The sequence below is a fragment of the Talpa occidentalis genome, unplaced genomic scaffold (genome assembly GCF_014898055.3).
Source record: "Talpa occidentalis isolate TD23 unplaced genomic scaffold, MPIMG_talOcc4v2.1 talOcc4.12, whole genome shotgun sequence".
In the NCBI taxonomy this organism is placed as follows: Eukaryota; Metazoa; Chordata; class Mammalia; order Eulipotyphla; family Talpidae; genus Talpa; species Talpa occidentalis.
Genome location: NW_023601212.1, coordinates 18,004,681 through 18,029,911, shown reverse-complemented (window position 1 = coordinate 18,029,911; position 25,231 = coordinate 18,004,681). Strand labels below are relative to the sequence as shown.

The 25,231-nt window shown below is 51.0% G+C and overlaps 1 protein-coding gene across 3 annotated transcripts in view; it reads left to right on the top strand.

Moving 5' to 3' along the window:
• Positions 1-7,308: 7,308 nt before the first annotated feature.
• Positions 7,309-25,231, top strand: part of SMIM35 (small integral membrane protein 35) — a 59,018-nt gene continuing 41,095 nt past the window's right edge. For all 3 annotated transcript variants that reach the window (XR_005124181.2, XM_054693135.1, XM_054693134.1), the window contains exon 1: positions 7,309-7,331. Coding sequence is in view for 2 of the 3 variants with exons in the window: in XM_054693135.1 (XP_054549110.1) it covers positions 7,325-7,331 (7 nt within the window). In the remaining variant the exon portion in view is untranslated. The remainder of the gene's footprint in view (positions 7,332-25,231) is intronic.

The following is a 25,231-nucleotide window of genomic DNA, read 5'->3' as shown; positions in this document are numbered from 1 at the left end:
CTTCCCTTACTCTTGTGCCTCCCAGAAACCTCCCTCTCCTTTTTTCCCTTTCTCAGTCTGGCACAGGACCTGGAATCCCTGGGCTGGGTGAGCACAGGCCTCCCCAGCTCTGGGTCTCCACCCAGCCACTCCCCTACAGGGGTGCTGAGGTCATGGTTGCTTCAGTGGTGGCTGGACGAGTGCTGGACCCTGGACATGTGTGAATGGGAATTTTTCTGCTCCATTTGGGAGTGAGAGGGTTTCTTTGAACCCTGGATTGGTGCTCAGAATAAATGTACATGTGGGGGGTTCCTGGGTGTGGCCCTGCTCCCATCGTTGAACATGGCAGACTTAGTAATGGGAGGAGATTCTTCCTTTCCTCCCAAACTCTAGTCTGCTGGACTTTTCTACCTGGTGTTGCCCTTGGCTGAAACTAGGCCTTTGGCACCAGGAGGATGTAACAGGGACAGGCTATGCTGTTAGATACAGATGCTGCTGCCAGTAACTGTGAGCCTTTGGGCAAGATACTTTACCTCTCTGAGCTTCAGATTTATGCTCTGTAAAGTGGGGAGAAAAATTCCTACTTCAAAGTGTGACTATGAGGAATAAATGAGCTATCTGGTAGAAAGTGCTTCCGTCCTCCTGCCCTGCCACCCCGTGCTCTCAGTGCACCCAGGACTTCGTGCCCTCGTTGCTTTGCATCAGGCTTGTACCTGTAAAGACCTGGTGAATGACAAACTGGGCTCTTCTCTGTATTCAATCCAGGCTGTTTTTCTTCCACCATCACCAGGGCCTAGATGGGGGACCATTTCCAGGATAAAGATGAGAGTGAATTGGGCTACGCTGTGTTACTCTGGCTGCAGAGTCAGGTACTAATAATACTAACAGTAATCTATGAACAATTGGCACGTAACACTTTACAAAGTCCTTTGTCCAACTTGTCAAATTCAAGGACGAAGAGGATTGCTACCAGTGTTACATGACCAGTGTGGGTAGTATTAAATAATTAAGTGTTAAATTAAACAAATATTTGTTGGATGTCTTGGTTGCACTGGGCACTCCTCTAGGAGCTGTGGATTCAAAGACAAATAAGAAATAATTACAGCAGGGTGGGAGAAATGCACTAAGAAGAAAGGTGAGGCAAGGGCAGGGGTGTGGGGGGGATGTGGAGGGAGAACAGGCCATGAACAGATAAACCAGAAAAGATCTGAGTGTGCTGGGTGCTTGGCAGAGAGGAAAGCAGGTGTTTGGAGACAGTGCCTGGAAGGATTGGTCACATGGGAGGTGTCGGGGTCAGGGTGGTCAGAGTGAGTCTGCTGCATAGACTTGAATGACAGGCAAGAGCCAAGCAGGCAGGTGCAAGCTTGGTGTGGGAGGAACCTAATGGAGATTGTCATGACTGAGCAAAGTGTGGGAGAAAGAGGTGGTGGTAGAGGATTCGATGTGTAGTTGAAGGCAATAGACCTTGACAATGGATGCTCTTGGGTTTTTAGTGAGAGGAAAGAGGGTATTTGCTCAGTTGAGGAAGACTCCCAGAGGGGTGTGGGAAGGTTTCAAGAACAGCCATTTGTGGTCCTTCCCCTGTCAATTCATTCTTTTTTTACTGAGTCTACCTGCGTCTACATGTCTGCATTAGTAGAGGCAGGTAGGACAAGTCTCTTTTGTTTATTATTAATTCAACAAATATTGACTGTATACCTTTGCTGGGCCTGGAATGTGCTAGAAACTGAGACACAGAGGGAACAAAAGAGCCTTACAATCTGCAGTTTCTGGGGCTTTGGATTCCCCGCCTCTGAACTAGAGGGACTTCAGAACCCCTTAGGTCGCAATGGCTATTCCCTGAGTAGTGGTTATACAGAAAAGCTGTGTTCCTTCTGGAAAACAAATGAGGAAAAAAATAAGTAAAATCAAAACTGAAAGCTACAATTAAAAGGACTGTGACTATTTCTGATGTCTCCTGCAATGCCTGGCATGTAGTGTGTATTGAAAAATAATTTGTTGGATGAAAGAACTAAGGAAAGTCTCAGTTTGGGGGCCAGCCTTGAAGATGCTGATCATGGTATATTCACCCTATGATCTATTATTTTGTGGTCAAGACAAATGAGCTCTGGTGCCACGAAGTACCATTTAATGTGCACCAGCCATTTAATATTAAAGGGGGCCTCCCTCGTGGGGCAGCGGGTTGAACGCAGTGCTGTGAAGCTGTCTGCAGCCTCTGCAGTGCTGGTTCAATTCCCAGCCAGGGAGAATCCCACATGGCGCAGCAGACCTCTCCTGTCTCACCCGCTGCTCCCCTCAGAGTGTATTTCAGTCCTTCTGCCTGTTCTGCTCCCCGCTCTGTCTCTGGTGAATTCTCTCACCCTCCCGTGCCTCTGGCTCGTACCCCAGTGCTTGTATAAATAAATAAATCTTTAAAAAAAGGAGATTAAAAAATATTAAAGGAAAAAGTCAGTCCTGTGATATCACATAGAACACAGCATCTTCTCCATCAGGAGGCAAGGGCAGGGTGAACACAGGGTTCGGGAGGATGGTTCCTCCGGTGGGGAGGCTTCCGCATATAGTACCTGGTCTGTCCAAGTCCTGCAGTCAAGATTTGTTGAGTAAATAAACAGAAGAGACTTGCCCCCTGCCTGGCAGGGGCATGATGCTTATGCGGGCCGGGCAATTTCATGATTAGTTGTAGGTTATGGGTCACTGCTGTTTGGGTGGCGTGTTTATGGTGGCTTCTTCATTGTTAAAACCATCTGAGGGCTTTGAGGCATCTAACTGCTGTCCTTCCTGTGCTCTGCTCCAATGCCTGTGCCACCCCTGTTAGTGACCCATTCTTGGACTTTTGGTGAAGCCTCTCTGGCAAACATGACTGACAGGGAGATCAGAGATGTCGGGGCGCTAAACTTCTGGGAAGGGGAGCTGGTGAAGGTCTCATGTGTCGGGGATAATGGGCAGGGAGGTGGCTGCTTTTTAGGTCTATGTGTGGCAACTGGGGACCACCACTGACCATGACTATCAGGGGGAAGGTTAGAGATGGGGACTCGGAGCAGCTGCACCTCCTCCGAGGCCAGCATCAGTCCTGAGCTGGGGAAGGGAGAGAGTGGGTCTGACAGATGCGGGCACCAGAAAGGTTTACTGTGATAGGTCCCTGTCATGGATACAGGGTGCAAAGCAGAAGGGCCTGTGGGGACTATCCCAGGAGACGCCTTCAAATTTCAGATGAGGACCCCTTCCTTCTATCAATTTCATGCCCATGTCCATACTGTTTCCTCATCTGAAAGAGCCTCTGTATCAGCTTTGCTGGAGGCGTTTCTGTTTATCCTCAAATTGAACTCAGTCTCAGGCTACAGCTGCCACAGCCCAGGCCCAGCCCAGACCAAGTGAACACAATGGCCTTTCCCTTTTGGTTGGGGCCACTGGCTAGGTCAGTCAGTCCATGTGCTCTGTTGATTCAGCCTGGGGCAGAGCCTTGACTCATGGGTCTAGCCCAGCAGGTGTCTGACCTAAGAATCATCTGGGAATGAGGCCTCTGCTCTCTGGAGCACAATGGAAGGGTGGGAAAGCCAGTAGCCAGAGCCCAGAGGGCCTGAGGACGTGGTGGTGTGAGATGATGGAAAACACCTGTCCATTGCCTGATTGCTCAGCTGGTCACTGGTGGCAGAAAGACATTCACTCAAGTCCCAGAGGTGGAGGCCGAACAGTTGACTTTTGCAGCTTGGTCTTTGTAAGGGGCAGGACAGGGCACAAGGCAGGTTTTCTGATCCCATGCAGATCGGGTAAAGGAGGAGTCAGAGTCCTCAGTAGTTTTGCAGGTTTTTTATTTGGGGTTCACCAGGCATATGGCAGGCAGGGGTGCTGGCTGGGGGGCTGGGAGGCTGGCAGGCCTCCCAGCCCCCAGCAAGTCCTCACTCTATCTGGGCTCTCTAGCGTTCGTTCTGCTGCTTCTCGGCTTCGGCTGCGGCTGCTGCTGGTGCTGGTGCTGCTGGCGTCCCCCCGTGACGCCGCCCTTAAAAGCACAGTCTTAGCTCAGCTGAATCCCATCTACCTATGCCCACACCCTATTCCAGGTGCCCACCATCAGGCATGCATTCAGGACAAGGATCCATCATCTATCCTGATGGCGGAAGGGCAGAAAAGCCTGATATTTTCTTTACCCTACAGTCCACCCCCTCAGGGTTTTCTGCCATACAGTCTATACATATATACACAATTTTCTAAGCAAACAAACAATGCAGCCATGGCCCACAAAAGCAAATACATCAAATAACAAAATACAACATAACAAAATACAACAGAACATAAATAAGTCCAGGCAGGGCACCAACCAAGTGCAAAAGACAATTATTGGTACCAGCAGATGAGCCACCAAATCTGCTGCCGAAGGCACTGCTCATGCGAGGGAGGGGAAATCACACACGGCATCTGCTATATCACACCAGGAGCCGTCAGGCTTCCTGGCCTTCTCTGGCTGTAGTCTCGGCTACAAGGCACACACCGCATCCACCCCCAGGATGCACTAGCTCTGGGATTGGCAATTTTATTCTGTTGGGGGTAATCGCCAACCCTCAGGGTTTCTGTCTGCAGTCGCTCCAACACTCGGCCTTCATGGCCACCCATGCGACTCACAGACCCCTGCTCTCAAGCCAACCCACTGCACAAGCACATGGGTTGGGGATCCAAACTTTGCATTTGGCTTGGGCTCTACCCCAAGCCACATTCCCCACCCGTCCCCCAAGGACGGGCTCCTCAGCTCCTCACCCTCACTCAAGAATGAGCAGGGCATCACCCATAGGTGATTTTACGAGACTCACAGGGCTTCAGCATACCCAGGCTGCTTAACAGCCGCTTTAGGGCTTCTCAACTTAGCATCAGTACCAGCTTTTGCCACCTTAGATGGCTTTTCTCCTCCACCTGGCCACTGGGCATACACAGGCTGCTTTTGGCCATCTAGGCCCACTGGCCACCCCCAGATTCTCAAAAAATAAACATAACCTGCTAAGGTCCTCCGCCTTCTGGCGGGATTGTCAGTCCAAAATCATCAGTTCATCAGTCTATCAGTCCATTGGCCTCTCCCTGCTTCAGCAATGGCCTGCTGCCTCAGGGGTCATTGGCTGGTCCTTTCCGGTGTCGTTGGCTGGTCCTATCCGGTGTCGTTGGCTGGTCCTATCCGGTGTCATTGGCTGGTCCTTTCGGGCGTCTCCTTCACGCCAGGTCTCATCCTGTAGCTCGTGGACGTTGTCCACCTTCTGTGCCGCCATTGCACCTCCAGCGTCATAACAGGCAATCTGTTCTCCTTAGTCCCTCCAAGTCTTCAGAGGGCTCCAATACCCGTGTACATGGATCCTGCCGACTTACGCCAATTGTAAAGGCAGGACTGGATACAGTGCACGTTTTCTGATCCCATGCAGATCGGGTAAAGGAGGAGTCAGAGTCCTCAGTAGTTTTGCAGGTTTTTATTTGGGGTTCACCAGGCATATGGCAGGCAGGGTGCTGGCTGGGGGGCTGGGAGGCTGGCAGGCCTCCCAGCCCCCAGCAAGTCCTCACTCTATCTGGGCTCTCTAGCGTTCGTTCTGCTGCTTCTCGGCTTCGGCTGCGGCTGCTGCTGGTGCTGGTGCTGCTGGCGTCCCCCCGTGACGCCGCCCTTAAAAGCACAGTCTTAGCTCAGCTGAATCCCATCTACCTATGCCCACACCCTATTCCAGGTGCCCACCATCAGGCATGCATTCAGGACAAGGATCCATCATCTATCCTGATGGCGGAAGGGCAGAAAAGCCTGATATTTTCTTTACCCTACAGTCTTGTCATCTATAGCTTACAGTACCGTTCACAAATGTTCCCCCACTTAATCCTCAGTACAGTCCTGAGACATCGTTCTCTTTGTACAGAAGAGAAAACCAAAGCTCATGTGGATGAAGTTGCCACTTTGGCCTCAGAGCAAGGGAGTAACAGACCAGCTCTTGGGGGAGGCTTTTGGACTAGTGTGTTGTTTTAGGACCCATTTGGGTAAGTGTCACCAGCGGGGGCAGGGTCCTTTTGCTTCTGTACTCCCCTGCCGTAAGTGTAGTTGCGTAGAGTTGGTGTTCCATCAACCTGCAGAAATTCCTCCACCTCTCCCCAGCTCTTCCTGGTCTGAGGACAAACCTACCTCTGCTTGGTTCTTGGCTTGTTCTAGTCAACCATGAATAGGGTAAGCCCTACTGCTGTGGTTGGCACCTCTCCCCGCTCCTCTGTTAAATTTGCACCTTTTCATGGGCTTCTCATTCCTTTCTTTACTGTGTGCTCTCAGTCCTTGCTGCTTTAGAACCCATACAAACTTCTGCTTGGGCTTAGCTCAGCTCCAAGTCACAAGTGAACATCTCAGGGACCTTTTTCCATTCCAGCTTAGAGAAAGAACTCAGACACAGGTGGCTCTTGTTCTTAAATGGGGGTGAGGATTAAGTGTGCTGCAGAGAAGCCATGAGACCCACTCTGGGGAGTGAGTTCTCCTCTTGCCTTGTCTTTGACTTGCTATGTACCTTGGGCATGCCCTTCAACCTCTCTGACTCTCAAGATCCCTTTGGATAATTGGAAACTTTCTTTCAGAGATGGTGAAGCAGATAAAAGGGTTAATAACCACACAATGAAGTGGGCATTAGTGTTCCACCAGGCTAATAATGAGACCAAGAAAGAGGCAGTTGCTTATAGAGGCCAAAGGAACAGAAAGTCTGGCCAACCTCTCTGTCTGTTCTCTGTGCCAGGCAGCCTGCCCCCGGGGCCTATTTCTCTCCTCCTCTCTGCACTGCTGACTCTGCATTTCCTTGTTTTGGAGAGAAGTCAGTATAGGACCAGAGTGGAGATGCTTAGGTATAGAAGAGGGACAATCTGGGGCACATGAGAAGGGGCTTCTGGCTCTACTCCAGTCTGTAGCAGCTTCAGGCTCCCACAGGGACTAAAGCCCTGACTTCCTAAGGTCTCTTGGGGAAAACCCAGAGCCAGGGATCCTGCTGTTGCTAAGTGATGGGATAAACAGGTCCTTTGTGGCCCTGGCAGGTGGCTGCTAGGTTGTTGAGATGAGCGAGATGGATAGGGGTGCGGGGAACCCAGAGGAGAGGGTGGGGAGCGCTCTCAGGTGAGTCAGGAGACCCAGATGCTACTCTGAGTCGCCTTGCTGTGTGGGGTGCCGAGTGGGGCTCAGTTGCCGGTACTCAGGTGCTCAAGTGCTCAGGGGGTTGTTTCCAGCCTGGCAGCACTGCTCTTGGACCCCTGAACCTGCATCCCACTCTCAACCCGATGGCTAGCAGCTGCAGCTGGGAGAGCACAGTTTGATGCTTTTGCCAAAGTGGAGCGAGTCCCCTCTCTCTTGGGTGTCTTAGCCATGACAGGTAAGGTGAGGCGAGGGGACCTGAGGGCTGGTGGTCAGGAGAGAGGGGAGGAGAATTGGGTGTCCAAACACAAGCCTGCCTGTGGTGCGGCAGCCCTGAGTGCGTGGCAGGTTCTCAGCCATGGAAATCATGCTGGCTTTCAAGTATCCTCTGAACTGTTCTGTCTCCACATAGATTTCCCCCAGCCTGGCCCACACATAGGTGGGACCCCAAGATCTCACATGACGGAGCCTCAGGAAACATTTCCACTCCCTGCGCCTTGTTAGCAGTGCCTTTTCCTTTAGGTCTAACCTCAGCCTCGGCTGCTACATTAGAAACCATTTTGCCTTGTTCTAAGCCACATAGGTGCTGACCTGTTGGCAATTTGAGCTGAACACCTCAGCCCCCCTGTCAGCACATAATGGCTCCAGGGCAGGGCCCGGGGCAGACGGGAGGTGTCAGGTGGCCTGCCATTGTCCTGCTGCCAGCCTGTTCAGTTGCAGTCATTTAAGAATCAACCTTTGTGTTCTGGCAGAGTGCTTAACTGGAGCTATGGCCCTGGTAGAGGGCGGAGGTGTAGCTATTCCTTTTCACAAATGGGGACACTGAGGCACAGAGTTGTTAGGCTATCTGTCCCTAACAACCTGATAGTTGTTAGGCTATCAGGTCTCATGGCATGAGTGTGAAGGACAGGAGGGAAGTATTAGTAGCTTCCAGGTACGCTAAGTCAAACTAAAGGAGGACCAGTTTCCTCCAGGTGACATGACTGTCAACAGTAGCTCTTCAAATATCCTCCACCTAACCTTTGTCTTGGGTAGCAGCCTGTTCTCCAAGGGCTTTCTGAGTTCTCAGCAATTCAGCTTTGTTCCGTGTCCTTTCTGCCCCAGGGTGTTGGGTCCCTTCGGCCTACTCTCCCTTCCCTGGTCTGATGGCCTGGAAGCTGCCTCCCCTTTCCACACACTGAGGACAAGGGCTCGAGGGACACCAGAAGGTCATCAGTGATCAAGTCCTCTACGCAGGAGCCTTTAGGGATTTGGGGTGAGAAGGGCTGATGGACCTTCACTTCCATCAGCAAATTCCCTGAACTTAGGAGCTGCCATCTTTGCTGCAGGCTGATGTTTAGGAAAGGATCCCACAAAAGTCTCCTGCCATTGAAAAGTCATGCACTCTCTTTGCTTGTCCAGAATTGTCCTTTAAATTTCCACGTGGAGGGAAGTGGCAGGGAGGGAAGAGGGACTTTGTGTTTGGAAGTCCCACTCTGCTATTTACCTGCTTAACAACGCAGGCAAATCAGAACATCTCTTGGACTGTTTCCTCCTCTGGAGCCCACTCTGAGTATTGTTCCATTTCTAGTATAGGTGCTGCCCAAGCAAACACCCGATCTGAGTACACTGGCCGTGACACAGCTAGGTAGTGGGGAGGGTTGTGTCAGTGCCCCTGCAAGTTCCGAAGCCCCCTTTCAAGCCCACAGGACTGCATTGGTCCTCTCATAATTTTACGGACTTGCTCATGGTTCCCCTTGGTGGTCTTTGTGGTTTAGGGGTCTCAGCTGCTCTGGTCGAGGGGTTGTCCTTGTTCCCTCTCCTGCTCAGCCAAGTCAGGAGCTCTGCCCTGCCCCAGTTGTGCCCATTCCTGGCCGCGTGGACTTGGATCAATGACACAGTTTTTCGAAGTCTTTCCTCATCTGAAAATGAGGAGGATGAAATCTGCTTCCCAGGGTTGTTGGTTAGGATTAAGTGAGGCCGGGAGCCTGGTGTGGGCTGGAACTAGAGAGGATTTTAGTATGTGAACATTAGTCCCCTGAGTGACAGTTGTCCTGGAGGTCTTTGAAGGGCATCTGCGTGGCAGTTCTGTAAGGGCGAGACTGAGCATCCTAACTTGTTCCAGATGCTTGCCAAGAAGCAGCCCTGGTGGGCAGGCTTGGCTGTTGCAGCAGCAAAGGGCTGGGTGACTCCAGCCTCTCCTGTGAACTCCGAACGCGTGATCCTATCAACTGTGTGTTCCCTCTCCTCTGCATAAATTACTTTGCTGTTGCATAACCCAAAGCTCCTTTATCACTTTCCTGCCCACTCACTAACTCTGAAGTTTTTCCTTATGGGTTGATGTCTGGTAGGGAGCTTTACAGTGGAATGGAGCAAGGCCTAAGTGAGGCAAGGTGTTTAGTGACTATGAGCCTCAGTCCTATGTGCGGGCGGGTATGTGTGTGTGTTGTGTGTGTGTGTGTGTGTGTGTGTGTTTGTGTATTAGAGAGAGAGAAAGGAAATGAGTCTTCCTGTTTATGACACCAAAATATGCATAGCATGTGATAATTGCCTTTTATGTGGTAAGTGTGCAATAAATGTAGTATAGTAATAACGCACTAATACTAATACTTTATCCATTCAGTCAGGCAGTATTGGGGGGCTGGATATATATAGTAGTGAACAAAGGAGGCAAAATCCTTATATTCATAGAACACAGATTCCATTCTGTTAATAATTGATAACAATACTAATATAGAACTAGCAAGTGCCTGACATAGTAGCTACTCAAAAACCATTATCAATGGGAAAGGTCCTATTAGAGGGCTGGGATGTCTGTGATGTTCAGGAGCTGAACAAATGGTAGCGGTTTTGATGGTTTCATGAGGGTCAAGGGGGCTGACATCTGGAGGGGACTCAACAGAGTGCACCAGGGGAGAGTGACCAGGGCAGTTAGAGGACCCGATGTGACGTCAAGTGACTGTGTGGCCTCCCTCTGAAAAAAGAGTGGAGGATGCAGGGTGGAGACCACCTGCAGTAGCAGGACCCCTACAGGGGTGCTTTAGTATGTGTAGGACCATGTCAAGGAAGAGGCAGAGACCATGCTGAGGAAGAACAAGGAAGTTACAGAGAGCCTGCTTCCACCCAGCAGAAGGGAGAATGTTGGATGCAGCAGGGATATATGAGGAACAGCGTGATGGGGATGGGTGGGGAGGCTCCACAGTGGATAGAGCAAGCCCTGGTAAGGGCTCTTTGGCACCCCTGGGAGACTCTTTGGAGCCCCCAGTGGTTGCTGCCTGGCAGGGATGTGTGCAGTGGATGAGGGGTCACAGTGCTTTCAGAGGCTGCAGCTCTGGTTTTCACATGGGCGGTCTGCAATAGATTTCAATGGGTCACAGGACTCTAAGGCTTAAACCAGTTTGGGGGAACCACTTATCTAGACAGCCTCTAAGGTCCTTTCCTCGGGGCCTGTGATTCTAAGAACTTGCTATTCACCTGGAACTTCTGTTGCCTCCTCCTATAGATAAGACTAGTCCTAGATCTGATTTACTCATAATTTTTTTCTTTGATAATCAGTTCTCTATCCTTAATGATCTCATGGTATCTTGGGGTTTTTTTTTCCCCCTTTCCTAAGCAGCATGGAGAATGAAACTTTTCTTAGTCTCCTTGAAAGTCTTCAGTTAATTATGCCCACTGGTTTCTTTTCTCCTTGTGTTTATTTCCTTCTTAGTGACCTCTAGTGAGGGATGTGGTCTTGCAGAAACATTGTTCTCCCTCCTCACGATTGTGCCAGCTGATGCAATCTTCATTCAAAGTGCTTTGTTACAAAATCTGTCTGCTTCTAGGTAGAGAATCGGGGTGTTCCCCAGTTCTGTGGATTCCAGTTCAGTTTCAAGTTCTCATTTCTCTCTTTTTTTTTAAAGAATTATTTATTTATGCATGCAAGAGCTGGGGCACAGGCCAGAGAGGATGGGGGGTAAGAGGATTCACCAGAGACAGAGTGGGGAACAGAGCATGTAGACCGACTGAAACACACTGCTGAGGGGAGCAGTGGGTGAGACAGTAGAGGTCTGCTTCACCATGTGTGTTTCTCTGGCCGGCCAGCCATCGAACTCATGCTGCAGTGGCTGCAAATTGCTTCATAGTGCAGTGCTTAACATTTTGCACCACCAGGGAGGCCCTCAAATTTTCATTTCTAGTTCAGGTCTTATGGTCACATCCAGATCACATCTTGGAGAAGAAGGAGGGCATAAATGACAAAGCAGGGCACTTGCTCTGCAAGTCCCAGCCCAGGCTCTTCATAGCTAAGGGGCCCTTTTAATTTGCTTTGAGCCTTGATGTCCTCTTCTGTAGCATGAGGACCACCATGCCTGGGAGTTGGTGGAATTCAGGAGATTCTGGATGTGACTGTGCTTATTAAGCTGCAAAATGCTGATTTTGGGAAAGACAAGATGTCGCTGCAGTTGTGTTTGTCTTCTGTAGAACACAGTGATTCCTCCTCAGCAGAATCAGTCCCCACAACAGCCTGCGGGACCTTCCTCCCCAGGTATCAGAGATGGGATCATGCATGAAGTCCCCATGCGTCAGGGCGAGAATGGGACGAAGATGAGAGGAGGGTGACGTCAGTTACGTTGCCCCCTTCTTGGTGACGTTCCATGGGTGAATGAACATCCTGCTGTGCTGAGGTGGGGGAAGGATGTTTACCCACCTCTCTTCCATCTATGGCATGTAATAGAGAACAGAGGACTTTGATTTGGTGTTTTCTCGGAATCTTCCAGCATCTTGCCAGCGCCTAGCAGAGTGTCTGCTCAGGCAACACATGCTAAATGTGTGAATGCCCATAATAGGGGCGCAAGCGAGGTGGCAGGAAATGCCTAAAGCAGCAGGCAGGGCCCAACCACAACGTCGTGCAGGACATTTATGACGGAGGACACTGCTGCCACCCCTGGACAGGGGCCCACCTGGACAGGTGTCATTGCAATCTCTTGCCTTCTGTCTCCAGTGTCCCTTTCATCTACTGTCCTGTGAGAGTTCCCGGTTGCATATGGATTATATGGATTATGCTAGGATGCCAGAAGTGGTGCTGGGAGGGAGGGCCAGGGAGGGGTGTTGTGGTTTTGAGTCTTGTTTACAAATTTCTCACTGTAATCATGATAGTTAGTCAGGGCTGCAGATGGCGAGGTGGAATTACGCACGTCATCCAGGGGAGTTGTCCCATGGGCTCTACTCAGACTCTCCCCCCATCCATCTCTAGGGTTTCCAGGCGGGCTGAGGCCTGTCCCTCCCTCAGTCTAGTCCCATCTGGGATGAAAACACCATGTAACACCTCTGGTAGAAACTGGCATGGTTTCCAATCAGATTTGGCTAATGTTTTCGGTGCCAAATAAACCCGAAGGCTGCTCATATGGGAGTCAATCCTTTGTCATCTATTTGTTATTCATTCACCAAATTGATCAGATGCTGACTCACAGTTCAGGATCTGTGCTAAGATTGGCACTAAAAGATGGAAAAGACTGAGGCTCTGTCTTGAACGAACTCCTGTCTGGTGGCAACATGTTTATAAAAAAATGTGGCAGGGGGTCAGGTACATATCAGGTTGTGGGGTGTTGGGGAGCCATTGCTTGGGGCTTGAGATGCTTGATTGAGGCAGATGTTTTTATCTGAGCACGCAGGAGAGGGGAGGGGAACAACTGGGAAACCTGAGAGGCTCAGGAAGATCCACAGGCCTGAGTGCGTGTGTCTCCTGCTGTCCTGGGAAAGTGTGTGCAGTTTCTGAGCTCTGCTTCGGTCCCTCATCTCTCTTCATCCATGTTCCCCTGGCATCCTCAGTTGCCCAGTGGGAGGTGTGAACCCCCATGCAGCCCTCTGCCTCCCCTGGCCTCTGGATATGGTTCATCTTGCTCCCGGATTGCAGCATCTCAGATCGCATCTCATAATTAGTAAGATGGGAGTTTGTGCGCTTATTGATGTGCTAACTTTCTATTCTTCCCCACCCTCTACTGCTCTAGGCTCTAGACGCTAAGCTGCGTGACAGCAGGACTCATGTCGGCTTGCTCTTACCAGCAAGTCTTGTGTAGGCACAGAGAGGCACGCTGGGAGGAAGCAACGTAGCTGGATACCTGCCGATCTGCCTGGTGGGGGAAGGGAGGCCTGTGTGCAATTCTGCAGGTGACTCAGTCCAAAGTAAAGCCCCTGGCAGCTGCCAGGGCCCACTAGCCCAGCCCCACTAGCTCATGGTAGAGACCCTGAACCTGAACTTGATGTAGGGGTCTGCACTGACACCCATAAAGCCCACTCTTAGCCATGTCCCCCTCTGCTCCCTGTCCTTGATGCTGTAGTTATAGCAACCTCCCTCTTGTCCCCTCTCCACTCTTTCTTGCCTTTCTCATGTGGTTCTCTCTGCCTGGGAAACCCTTCCACCTTCTCTGCTTGGGGAGAGCTTGCCCTGCCTTCAAGTCCAGTGCAAAGACTTTCTCTTCTGGGTCACTGCCCAATCACTTCAGAGAGCCTTTTCTGTCTCCTCTGTCCCCATGGGATCTTGCAGTCAGCCCTGGTGTTGGACCTGTCACACTTGCTGAGGCTCCTGCTTAAACAGCCCTTCCTCTGGATTTTGAGCACCTCTAGGGCACAACCTAGGCCTGTACCCTGATGCTCTCTTCCCTGGCTTCTGGAGGCTGGCCCATAGCAGGGACTCATGCAGTTGGTTGGATGGAGAGAGCTGCTTTAGGGTCACAGGAACATTGAGGCCCTCATCCAGGTGGTAACGGTGTTTGAGAGCAGATGGGGCCCAGCCCTTCTTTGCCGACCTTGCTCCCTAGTCTTTCCACTGCCCAGCCCTTGGTCTGTTGTCAAAGAGCTCCAAATGGACCACCAGGGTGAGTGGGTTCCTGGACTCTGCCTCAGCCTGAGGTGGACCCTGCCTGTATTCCCAGACCCCTGCTGCCAGCATGAGACCTGCCACGTTCCTGAGTCCTGTCCAAGCCCAGCAACCCCCTTGCACATCAGGCACTGCAAGGAGGAGCCAGTAGGGAGGATTCACTTCCCTCTGAGCAGTCAGGGGCTCAGAGAGACCTCAGGGGTCAACACCTTCTCTGGTGTGTCTGCTGTCTCCTGGGCCAGGGGGATCAATCCCACGTTCCAGGCTTCCCTCTATGACTCAGCTGTAGCCTACATGTCAAGGGACACATTCCCCTGGGGGACAGAGGTTGAACTCACACCCCCCCCCCCCGCCCCCTTGGCTCTCACTGGGCATATCCAGTTGCATAGGTTTGAGGGAGAACTGTGCTGAGGAGCAGCAACCATGCACGGGTTTGCCTCTGCCTAGGGAGGGGCCTAGGGTGAGGGAGAAGGCCGGGAGGGGCTGGGAAAGGCAGAGCTGGGCCAGGGCAGGAGTTGTGTCTCTCCCCAGGGCTGGGAGCTATGGTTGTCTTGGCCTCATTAGCGGGAGATGACAGGGTTATTAGGCACGGGTGGTTTCATGCCTCGCTCAGGGGCCAGAAGCTCCCTGGTTCTACCCTGGATCCTGGCCACACTGCTGCCTGGCCTTGGGCTCCAGGTGTGGCCCCTCTTTCTCAGTGTGCCCGCTGCGCTCCCTCAGCACACAGCAAGGCCCGGCTCTCTGCCTGGAAGCAGAAAGGTCAGGTTGGTCAGGCAGCCCACCTGTCGTGCCTGGCGTGGATTCCTCTTTAGTCATTAGTCCTTACATTTCTGCAGGGCTTTGTGGTTTACAGAGTCTGTTCCCATCTGTTATTATCCCATCAGTCATTCCTCTAACTGGTGTGTGCGTAGGGGATGGCATAGATAATATTTCCATCTCACAGAGGGAGAAAATGAGTCTCAGGAAGAGTGGGCTCAAGACTAAACTGCTAATTAGAGAGCTGGCCATGTGTCCACTTGATTCTACAAGTGCTCCAGTAACCTGCCCTGCTTCACCCTCTGTGAGGCTCCCCCAAGAGAGGCCCCGGCTTCTCCAGGGCCACCAAGAAGCAGCTCACAGCCTGCAGGCAGACCCCTCCCTGCCCTTTTCTGACCCTCAGCAAGCCCGCACTGGGGCTAGAGGGGTGGTAGACTTTTCTGTTGCAGGAGTGGGAAATGCTTGGGCTGGTGCCCCAGCAGGTCACTTTGCCCTCCTGAATGGAATGTTCCCCTTTTCTTCAGTTCCTTTCCCTCCCCTTTCCTTTAGCAACTGCAGCATCTTAACCAGGGATTAGAAGATTCCCTGGGTTTCTACCTCAGATCTGGCTATTCTCTCTCCCCTCCCTGACCTCATTGTCTTCCTTGACAATTGGGATTGAATTTCTGCCCCAAGACAGTGAAGCAGCCCCATATGCAGAGGAGGAAATAGGACGGGGGCCTAAGAAGAGACTAAATAGATCCCTGAAAACATTCTATGTGGCGTGGAGGCAATTCGCCACTGTTTTCTTTAAAAAGAGGAGTCTCTTTCCCCAGGGAGGTGGCAGAGGGCCACTGTGCATCACAGCTGCCCCTTGCCCTTGGAAGAACAGTGCCAGCCTCTAGCCAACAGCTGAGGAGACACTGGGCAAGAGAGCAGGGGGATTTAAGAAGGGGAGTCAATGAGGCAGCCTGTGCCTCTGCATCTCGGCTTCTGAGGTTCTGGTTCAAGGGCTTCGGCAGCAGAGGGAGAGAGGAGGCAGGTGGCCACTAAGACGTCTAAAGGGCTGGCGTGTAGGGGTGTTGGGTGTTACCTCTCTCTTAACCCAGAAGGTGTTACAAAATTCTCAGCTGGTGATCCTTCGGTTTGCCTGAAGGCCATGTATAGGGAGACCGGTCCTCCCCCCATCTTCAGAGCAGAGGACCCCACACTCACCATGCTGGCTCTGGGATCTTCCCGATGACTCTGAGGCCTGGAGCTGAGGTTGGCAACCCACGTCCAAAGAGGGGGGGTGGTCTACCTGGAGTGGCCTGGCTGGCCAGCAGGTTAGCGCATCCTGGGCAGCACTGGCTGGAGGAGGCCCTGGTTTAGGGCAGGTCTTCGTCCCTGATGGACAACATCCCTCTCCCCTTAGGGAGCCGTCTTCACCGCTGTATTCCAGGAGTGACTTGGGGACTGTGGGGCGAGTAGATTAAAACAACCCTACAGGTGAAGTTGCCAAACTGGAATGATTATGTGTCTGGTAACCCGACACCGGTCTTAGGGGCTGGAACAACACCTGGAGTCATTCACTGGCCCCTTGGCTTCAGAACAGGTGACACACCTAGATGTCGAAAAAGCCTTCCCGCCTGAATGACTTCCACCCAACTGGGTGTTGGCTGATGGTGTGTACAAAGGCTCAAGAGCCCTACCCCCCAGGCCCCCAGTTCCATGACTTCCCACTGGGTGTGTGCCTCTGGTTGTGGGAAATTTTTTGGGGAGGGTGATAGAATTTATTGCTCCCCAGAACTGGATTGTAGCTACAGAATTGGGGAGCCCACGGAGGAGAGGTTTCTTCCCTTAAGAAGATGAGATGCCCCCTTCCCTGGAGCAGGAGCAAGGCTGTCCAGGGCAGGGCTTCCACACTTTGGCAATGGCTTGGGCCCCATCTCCCCTCCTCACAGTGTCACTTTGGAGTCTCATCCTGCCGCATCCTGTGCCCCGACCTGCCCCCTGGCCATGGGGTGTGCAGGGAGCCCCAGAACCAGAGAGCTGGAAGAGATGTGGGCAGCTGTTTTCTCCCATCCCTTTTGTGGGTGAAGAAGCAAAGTTCCAGAGAGGCAAAGCCAAGCAGCCAAGAGCACACACAAGGAAGTTAATTCCTCAGCCTTGGCGCTTCCTGGAGACCAGGGCAGGTTAGAGGTATAGACCGGCCCTTCATGGACAACATGTTTCTACCAGCCCTCTCTTTAATTCCACAAGCTGAGGAGATTTCCTCATAGCTCGTGGAGATGGAGTGATTGGCATCCAGTCACCCTGAGTTTTGGGCAGAACTGGACTTGAACCTGTGTCTTTTTCCACTGCCAGCACATGAGCAGGTGGAGTGACCAAAAGCCCCCAGATCATGGTCTGGGGAGAGGCCCGTGGAAGAGCTAGGGATTGGCTGAGCAGAAGCAAGTAGATGTAACTGATCTCTCTGCCTTGGACTTTTCTGTCATTAGGCTGTCTGGAGGGTCTCCCAGTGTGGGGCTGTGGTCTTGAGAATTGCAAATTTGGGGCAGAGTCAGTGCCTGTGATCTCAGAACAGGTGACTTCAGGGGGCAGACTACAAAGATCCAAGCAGACACCCTCTTTTGCAGAAGGACCCCAGCAGTCAGACAGTGAGACGCCAGTAGCTACCTAGCAGGCTTTCGCTGGTCTTGCTTCCTCTATGCCCAGACTGAACATCTGGCTTAGGTTTGCATCCCTTTGCTGGGCACTCAGGAAATGAACCAGGAAAAAGGTGGCTGCCTGGGCAAGAACGCTGCCGGTGTGTCATGTGGAGTGAGGCTTACTCAGCCTTTTCTGCTCCAGTGCTGGTTCTCAGAACCTGAAGGAAGGAGGCACAGGAGCAGGATGTGGCCTGGGGGAGGAGGCTGCAAGGTTGAAGGTGTATGGGTACCATTGAATAAAGAAAAAACTACTCCTTGCCCAGCAGGTAGGTTTGGGAGGCTTGAATAGATAAGGGAATTGATAAGGCTACCTTGGGCTCAAGGCCATAAAACTGACCACCATGGCCAGAATAACCAGCCCGGCTTCAGGAGTGCAGAAGCACAGCCCAGGACATGTTACTGTGTAAAAGGCCAGTGCCCCGAGACCAGACCTCCCAGCAGATAACTGGTGCAAAATGGCACCCCACTTTAGAAAGCCCTCGAAAACAGAGGACAAAGGAGACTCAAATCCTCTGCCCACAGACTTCTCCCGTGTCTCCCACGGCTTCTCTTTGCAGTGTGTTTCAGTGACTCCACCTTTTCTGCTCTCCACTGTCTCTGGTGAATTCTCTCACCCCCTGTGCCTCTGGCCTCACCCTGCTATTTCTCCCCACGACAGAATGTGGGAGCACAGAAGTGCAGAGAGAAGAGGGCTCTATTCCCTTCCCCCATTCATCCAGAGGTAGTCTCAGCAGGCCCCTCTGCGCCTTCCTGTCCCGCCTCTGAGCTCTTTCTCCTTTCCACCCTTCTCTTCAGATTCCCTCCAGATCCCCACTCCTTTCCTTCCTTTTGCTCCCCTTTTATCCCTTCCTGTCTTTCCTGTTTCCCTCTCCCCTCTGCCTTTTTGCCATGTTTCCTGCATGTGTTGAGATCAGAGGTGGTTTTGCCATGAAGCTATGGAAACCCAAACTGCAGAGCCCTCCCTGACCCTCCTGCCGGGAGGCTCCCAGACATGTGTCCCTATGGCATATGTTTTTTATAAATCTCTAGTGGACTTTTTCTGGGTATAGTCTCCCTTCAAGAGGGTCTCTCAAAATGTGTGAGTTTTGGGCCTTGCGAAACTTGGCTGTCTCCTGGTGCCGAGCATGGCAGCCTGGAGCTGTGTGTCCGACCTCGAATTGTTTGACGCTGGGCTTTTTCTGTAATCCTCCTGAGCTTCTCTTCCTCATCTGTTCGGCAGGGTTACTAGTACTGACCTTATGCATTTGTTGTGAGGATTAAGTGAGATCATCCGTGTGAAGTGTCTGGCACCTAAGAAGAGGTTTCAGGAATGGAGCTGTTAGCCCTGTTTATTTCATAATGGATGTATTTGTGGCGCTCTGCCAGAGCCAGCGCTTGTGCTAGGCACGGGGATTAGGAAAAAGATGTGGGCCTGGCCTCATAGTCCACTAGAGGGGCGCCACATGTCCATAAATCAAGCTAAATTAAAAAGATGTTCTGGTGAGGGGAAAAGAAAACGTTGTGGGGTGCAGAGATTCCTTTTCATGGATATCTCTTCTCTCTCCCTCCATCCTTGTCTTTCTTCCTTTCTCCTTCCTTTCCCCTCCAGGACGTTTTAACCGGCTATATAATTTATAGGACAGTATATTAATTACCAGTTGTTTCTGATTGCACATTTGATCTCAATATCAGCAACCATCCATCTGTCCATCCATCCAACAAATATTTCCTATGGTGTTATCAGGCCCTGTGGTTAGACACAATGCCTGGAGAAAATAAATAACTCTTTTGCCTTGGAGAGCTCAATTTGCTCATGTGCTCTCCTAACCTTACTAACGCAGGAGATTCTGAGGGCAGCAGACCCTCTAGAACCTTCCCGCTTAAGGTGTTCTGTGCGAGGGCAGCATCAGTGTCACCTGGGAGCTTGTTTGAAATGCAGAATCCCAGCACCCCCAGACTTACTGAATCAGAATCTGCATTACAAGATCCCCGAGTGACTTGTGTGCACCTTACAGTTTGAGAAATGCTGTTCTAGATCTCTTCCCACGCTCAGGAGTGGGTAGAGGCTGTTATTTCTGGAGCAAGTTGAATTCAGAGACTGGAGCTTGACATACACGAACCCTTGGGGTTCCTTCCAGCCAGCAGAGTCTAGGGTTTTTTCCTCTGAGTCCAAGTAATTTGAGATAATTTTCAGCGACAGGTGCTTTTGTTTGACTCTTTCCCAGGAAATTAAGTGGAAAACGTGCAGCCAGGGGACTTGTGCTGACAGCAGCCTGCAGCACCCAGGCCTGGTGGCTCTGCAACAAGGCATAGGAATGCGATGCTTGTCCAATTGCGAACAGCAGGGACACCTCAGCTCAGCACGCTGGGTGCCAGTGTGGCCCTCTTGATTTACACCACCCGGCAGTCTTTCTTCCAGGCATGGTTTAGGCCCTGTGGCTGTAGAACTAAGCCTGAGATGTCTGCACTGAAGAGGCAGAGAATTGAGAAGCCTGCCCTGGCTGACTCCATGTACCCCCTGCCACCCCCCAGCATGAACTTTCACAGGTGTGAGGACCGAGGCTGGGAGTGTAGGGTAAACTCTGACAGAATGACAGGACAGATTTTCTTCAACAAGCCCCCAGTAAAAAAACAGCTAATATATAAAATGTGTTTCTGTGTGCCAGGCTTTTATGTCTGCCAGGAAAACACAGCCCCTCATTCAGCCCTTGCAGCTGCCCTAGCGTGTGGGTGTTACTGATACCTCCATTTGACAAAGGAGGAAGCTGAGGCTCAGACAGGGTAGGGATCCAGGTCTGTGTGACCCAGGAGGCCCAGTCTTTTCCCACTACATGGTGGGCCCTGCCTGGATGGTGGAGGGCATCTGCAGTGGCCTCTGCAGCCCTCCAGCGATCATGTGGGCTTGTCTGGTTCCCGCAGGGCATTTTCCACATTACCAGTATAATACAAAATCAGTCTCAGGAAAAAAAAAAAAAATCTAGCAATCAGCACTTTTGCCCCCAAATTAGGTGAAGAATGAATTTCAGGTTATGTCTGAATTTAGCTTTTCTTTTCATCTGTTTCTAGGGGATTACTCTTAACTGTATCCTGGAGTAGCCCAATGGATTAAAGAAACAGAGAGCCATAGGGTAGAGATACATTGTTTTCTATCTTAACATGTGAGATGGTGAACATACAGTATTTGATGGGTTTTAAAAGAAGAATCTGGCTAGCCATTAATTAGCATAGATGGAACCTTAATTTTTCTCAGGATCAAGATAATCTGAGCACAGCTTCATTTCTTAACCGTGATGCCCCCCCACCTGTGTCTCCTTCAGGGGCTTTATTTAACCTCTCTGTACCTTACTTGCCTCATCTTTAAAATGGGCAACAGTCAGAAGACCCCCCCTTCTACAGCTGTTGGAAGGATTAGGTGACTGAATATTTGCATAGTGCTCAGTGGTCCCTGCACATAGGAAATGCTGAATAAACACTGTCAGTAAAGTGAAAATGATACTTATTTCAGCCACAGATTAAATGAATCATTACCTTCAAAATATATTTTCCAGTGACCACATGCCAGGCCTCTATCCACGTCATTCATTCTTTGCAGCATCAACAGTGCATGTTTTGTTTTAGCTGTACCCATTGTGTGGGTAAAGGCAGGACCCTTACTGTTTTTTGACCTCAGTTACCTGTGGGGTTAAAATAGCTGTGCAGCCTGTCCACGGCATGGCCATGAGGATGCAGGGTGAGGCTGTGTGAGGGCTTTGTCCAGTGTCCATATCAGGGACCAGGGTCTCACAAATCCAGATCTTATGAGAGTTGAGAAGGCCCCAAAGAGGTCCCCCCACTTACTCAGGGATGGGCTGCACTCTTCTGCAGTCTCTGTTGGTCCTGCCAGAGTTTTGTTTTGTCATGTGCTTGCCTCATTCTGCACACTAGTATCCCCAGGTTTTCATTTCCTGCACACTACTGTCCTACTTCTCCAGGACTGAGTCACAAACCTCCCTGGAGAGGTGCAAAAGCAGAGCTGGGTACAAGAAGGGGCCTGAGCAGGAGGAGAAGGTGAGCCATTCAGAGGCTTAGCAGAACAATATGCCTATTCCCTCTGCTTTGGCTACTCAAGGGCTACTTATGGATGCCTTCTAGAAGTTCTGAATCATACTATGATCCAGCCTTGGCTTTCTTCAGAGATAACTTGGCAAATGCTTGCTGATGAGATCAGGGTAGCTCCCAATTCATTCAGGAAGCCAACATGTAACTAGAGTGAGACAGATCTCACAGGTACAGTTGGGTGTTTTAGCAGAACCAGTGGGTCCAGAAAACAGGCAGGGAGTGTCCATATATCTTATCTGGCATTGTTGAGGGAGAGAAGGAACTGATGATTGGTGAAAAACTATCATGTGTATCTTTGTACAGGGCTTTATAGTAGCAAAGCACTTTCTCATTTGACCTTCAAAATAGCCCTGTACAGTTTACTGGAGAACCAATGCTCAGAGAAGTTGAACGACTTGTCTGAGGTCACAGTTTACCAAGGGGTTTGGAACTGATCAGTCCCAAACTCCTTCATGTGCCTTTTATTCTACTTTTTGGCAACTTGGCAGTATTTCTTCCTGTTAGATTGTTGATCCATTGTGGTTCTGGGTAGAAGAATACTGTCCCCCCAGAATCCATGTCTCTCTGGATCCTCCAAATGTGATCTTATTGGGAAATAAGTTATAAATGGGTATAGATGTAATTAGTTAAGATCAGGTCATGGTGGAGTAGGATGGGCCCTTATATTCAATGTGATGGGTGAGAAGAGACACAGAGACAAAGACAGACAGAGGGAAGACCATGTGAAGACCCAGAGGGAGGACAACCAGGTGAAGATGGAGACAGAAATGGGAGCGATGTGGCCACAAACCAGGGAGTGCTGTGGCTACTAGAATTTGGAAGATGCAAATAAGGATTCTTCCTTAGAGGCTTCAGAGGCAGGATGGCCTGACAACACCTTGATTTCAGACTTCTGGGAGACAATAAATTTCTGCTGGTTAAGTCACCTAGTTTGTGGTACTTTGTGATGAGAGGCCTAGGAAATGAACACAGAGCCAATGGCAGGAGTGTTGTCTTGCTCTTCTTTGTGTTTCTGTTTCCTCTAGAGTTGCACGTCCTTCCCTTCCTTGGTGGATGTACACATAGAAGGGCTAAATCCTGCTGCTTGTGACCTACATAGAAAAGGGTTTCTATCCTTGACCTTATATTTATTGCAGCAAATTCACTGTCTAATCCTATTTGGCTCTGGCTTTTCTTCAGTTTATGTCTCCTCTCAGCTACATCAAAGGTGTGCCCTGTCTGTGTGGGGCGATGGTGTCTATGAGGGATGGGAGGAGGCATTGAGGCCTTGGAAAGTGACCTTTGGCTTACAGGCCCTCAGAGAACCCCTAATGCATCTGCTTGGGATTGGTGATCTCAGGATGGGAACAAGAGGTCATTCTGGCTCTTGGCTCTTGATCTTCAAGTACAGACTGGAGCAGCGCTGCCTGAGGGTGCGCAGGGTAGACTTGAAGCCATGGGCTTGTTTTTCAAGGGCAGAGGGGCTGAGTGAGGATTTGAACTTGCTCAGGCTGCCACCTAGAGGGAAATGCTGAGGAGGGAAGTGACCCCCCTCTTCCCCAAGCACATCTCCCACCTGAGCTGTTGAGCCAGATGCTTGCAGATATTTGAGTCATAAACTTGGCCTGTTCGCTGTCACTGTCACAGGGCAGCCACTTTATGCTGGGACTTCCTGCAGCTTGTTGTGCTGAAGGTGGGCTGGGAGGAACATAAAGAGGGTAGGTGGGGGTGGGGGAGGGAGATGAAGGGGTAAATTGGAAAAAAAAATGGGTTCTGTTCCAGACCCAGCTTTGAGACCTGCTAGCCGAAATCATCTTAGGTACTTATGGCGCCCCCTGCTGGGCTGCCAGGGAGAGCGCTCATTTATCTCCATGTCTGCAGCACCAGGGCAGTGCCTGGCACACAAGTGGTGTTTAAATGTTGCTTAAGTAAACTTAGGTAAAAACTCCTCCCACGGAGGAAGATAATTCTGGCAACGGTGTTAGGAGCGGTAGGGAGGCCAGGTAAGAAGAACTTGCGGGAGATCAGGTGAAAGCTGGGAGGGTCTTAATTAGAGCATGGTCTGCAGGGTTGGGGAAGATGAAGAAAAGGGGTATTTTCTTTATGGACATTCTGTGTTGTGCCCTACGCTCCCTATTTCTTGTAAGATGTCTAATTTTGGCCTAAGAACCTTGCAAACTCAGTCTTCATCTTCCCATTTTACGGGTAAGGGAACTGAGGTGGCTGGCAGGAAGCCACCATCTGTGCTTGGCTGGCTGACCCAGGGCACAAGCTCGGCAGGACACCGGGCTGCTGGAGTTAGCGACATTGCTGATGCAGAAGAAACCAGGGGCTTGACTGTGGAGGAACTGGGGACAGCTCTGAGGTTTCTCTGTGGGTGATGGAGTTGATGGCTGGCCATTAACAAATGAGCTTGTTGGGCTGACCCGCTGAAAGAGGGGATGCTTTTAGATGGGCTTTGCCAAGGCCCTGCTGGATTCCAGGGCCGATCATTTATTGATAATGCTGGTGCCTCTGGCTTGACTGAGTGCTTTTAGCTGGGGAGTGATGCTTGGGGAGAGGCTGCTTGGCTCCTCCAGGCCATTTGGCCCGCGAGGGGTTGCCAGGATGCCGACACTGTGCCGCCAGTGGGTGGAAGCTCGCCTCCTCACCTGGGGTTCCCACTTTGGCTCCGAACAGACCTCATCTCCTATGCCTGAAAGGGCATCAGTGATCAGCACTGCTTCTTGACATTCACCATGCAGACACCACCTCCCTTGATCCTCATTCTCTCCCCATCACCCAGGACCAAAGTTCTTGAACTGGAAAGTCTCTGGCCCATCCTGCACTTTGACTCCCTCCCTGTCCCTGCGAGTCTCTCATTCATCACACATTTACTGCAGCCCTGCGGTGTGGGGGACGGGGCACACACAGACAAGAGGGTACCTCCCCTGAAGCCCGTTAACAACCTGGCCCAGATGTTGTGCTGTGACCTGTGGGAAGGCACTGAGTAAAGGAAGGTGCAAACAGCAGGAGGAGGTAGCATTTGAGCTGAGCTAATGAGGATGAGCAGGACTTGGTCAGGTGAAAAGTGGGAGGTCAAAGGGGGAGAATATTCACAGCACAGAGAGGAGATTGTGTGTGTTCAAGGAACCGGCTATTAATTCCACAAATATTCATTGAGCTCCTTCTCTGGGGCAGCCTGTGCTGGGGCTGGGAAGGTAAAAAATGGCCCCAAGGATGACAGGCTCACAAGACACCTTCTTGGAAGGGCTTGTGCACAAAACGAGGTATGGGATCCAGGCCTATGTCCAGACATGCACCCAGGGATTATGCACTGGCTTTGGAGAAAAACACTGAACCTGCTATTTATCTGCATTTTTAAACTAAAAACAAAGAATTTGAGCCTCTCAAATATTTGCTGTAGGTTGTCTGCATTTGGCCACTACCCCCCGGCATCACAGGAGGTCTGAGGGAGGAGGTTGAGGAACTCCATGACAGCCAGCAGGGGGGTCCTTGCAGACTCCTTCAGTGTTAACACATTGTGACATATTTACTTGAGCTCGGTGGAATGGATTTATGGGTGATCTTACCAAATTTAGACTAAATTGACCCTCACACAATGGCGCATTTCCAGAAAAGGCTGGGTCTGGGGATGTGGGGTTAAAGGAGCCAAGTACAAGCGGAGAGCAAGGCTGCTGCTGACACCCCTAGAACGGGCTCTGCATCATCCTTCCCTCTTGAGTTAAAAGTTGTGGCAATCTAATCAGCACTGTCAAAACTGGCCAGAAATATGCAAAATTATCAAAATAACGTAAACTGTAGCTTGAATTTGCCTGAGGT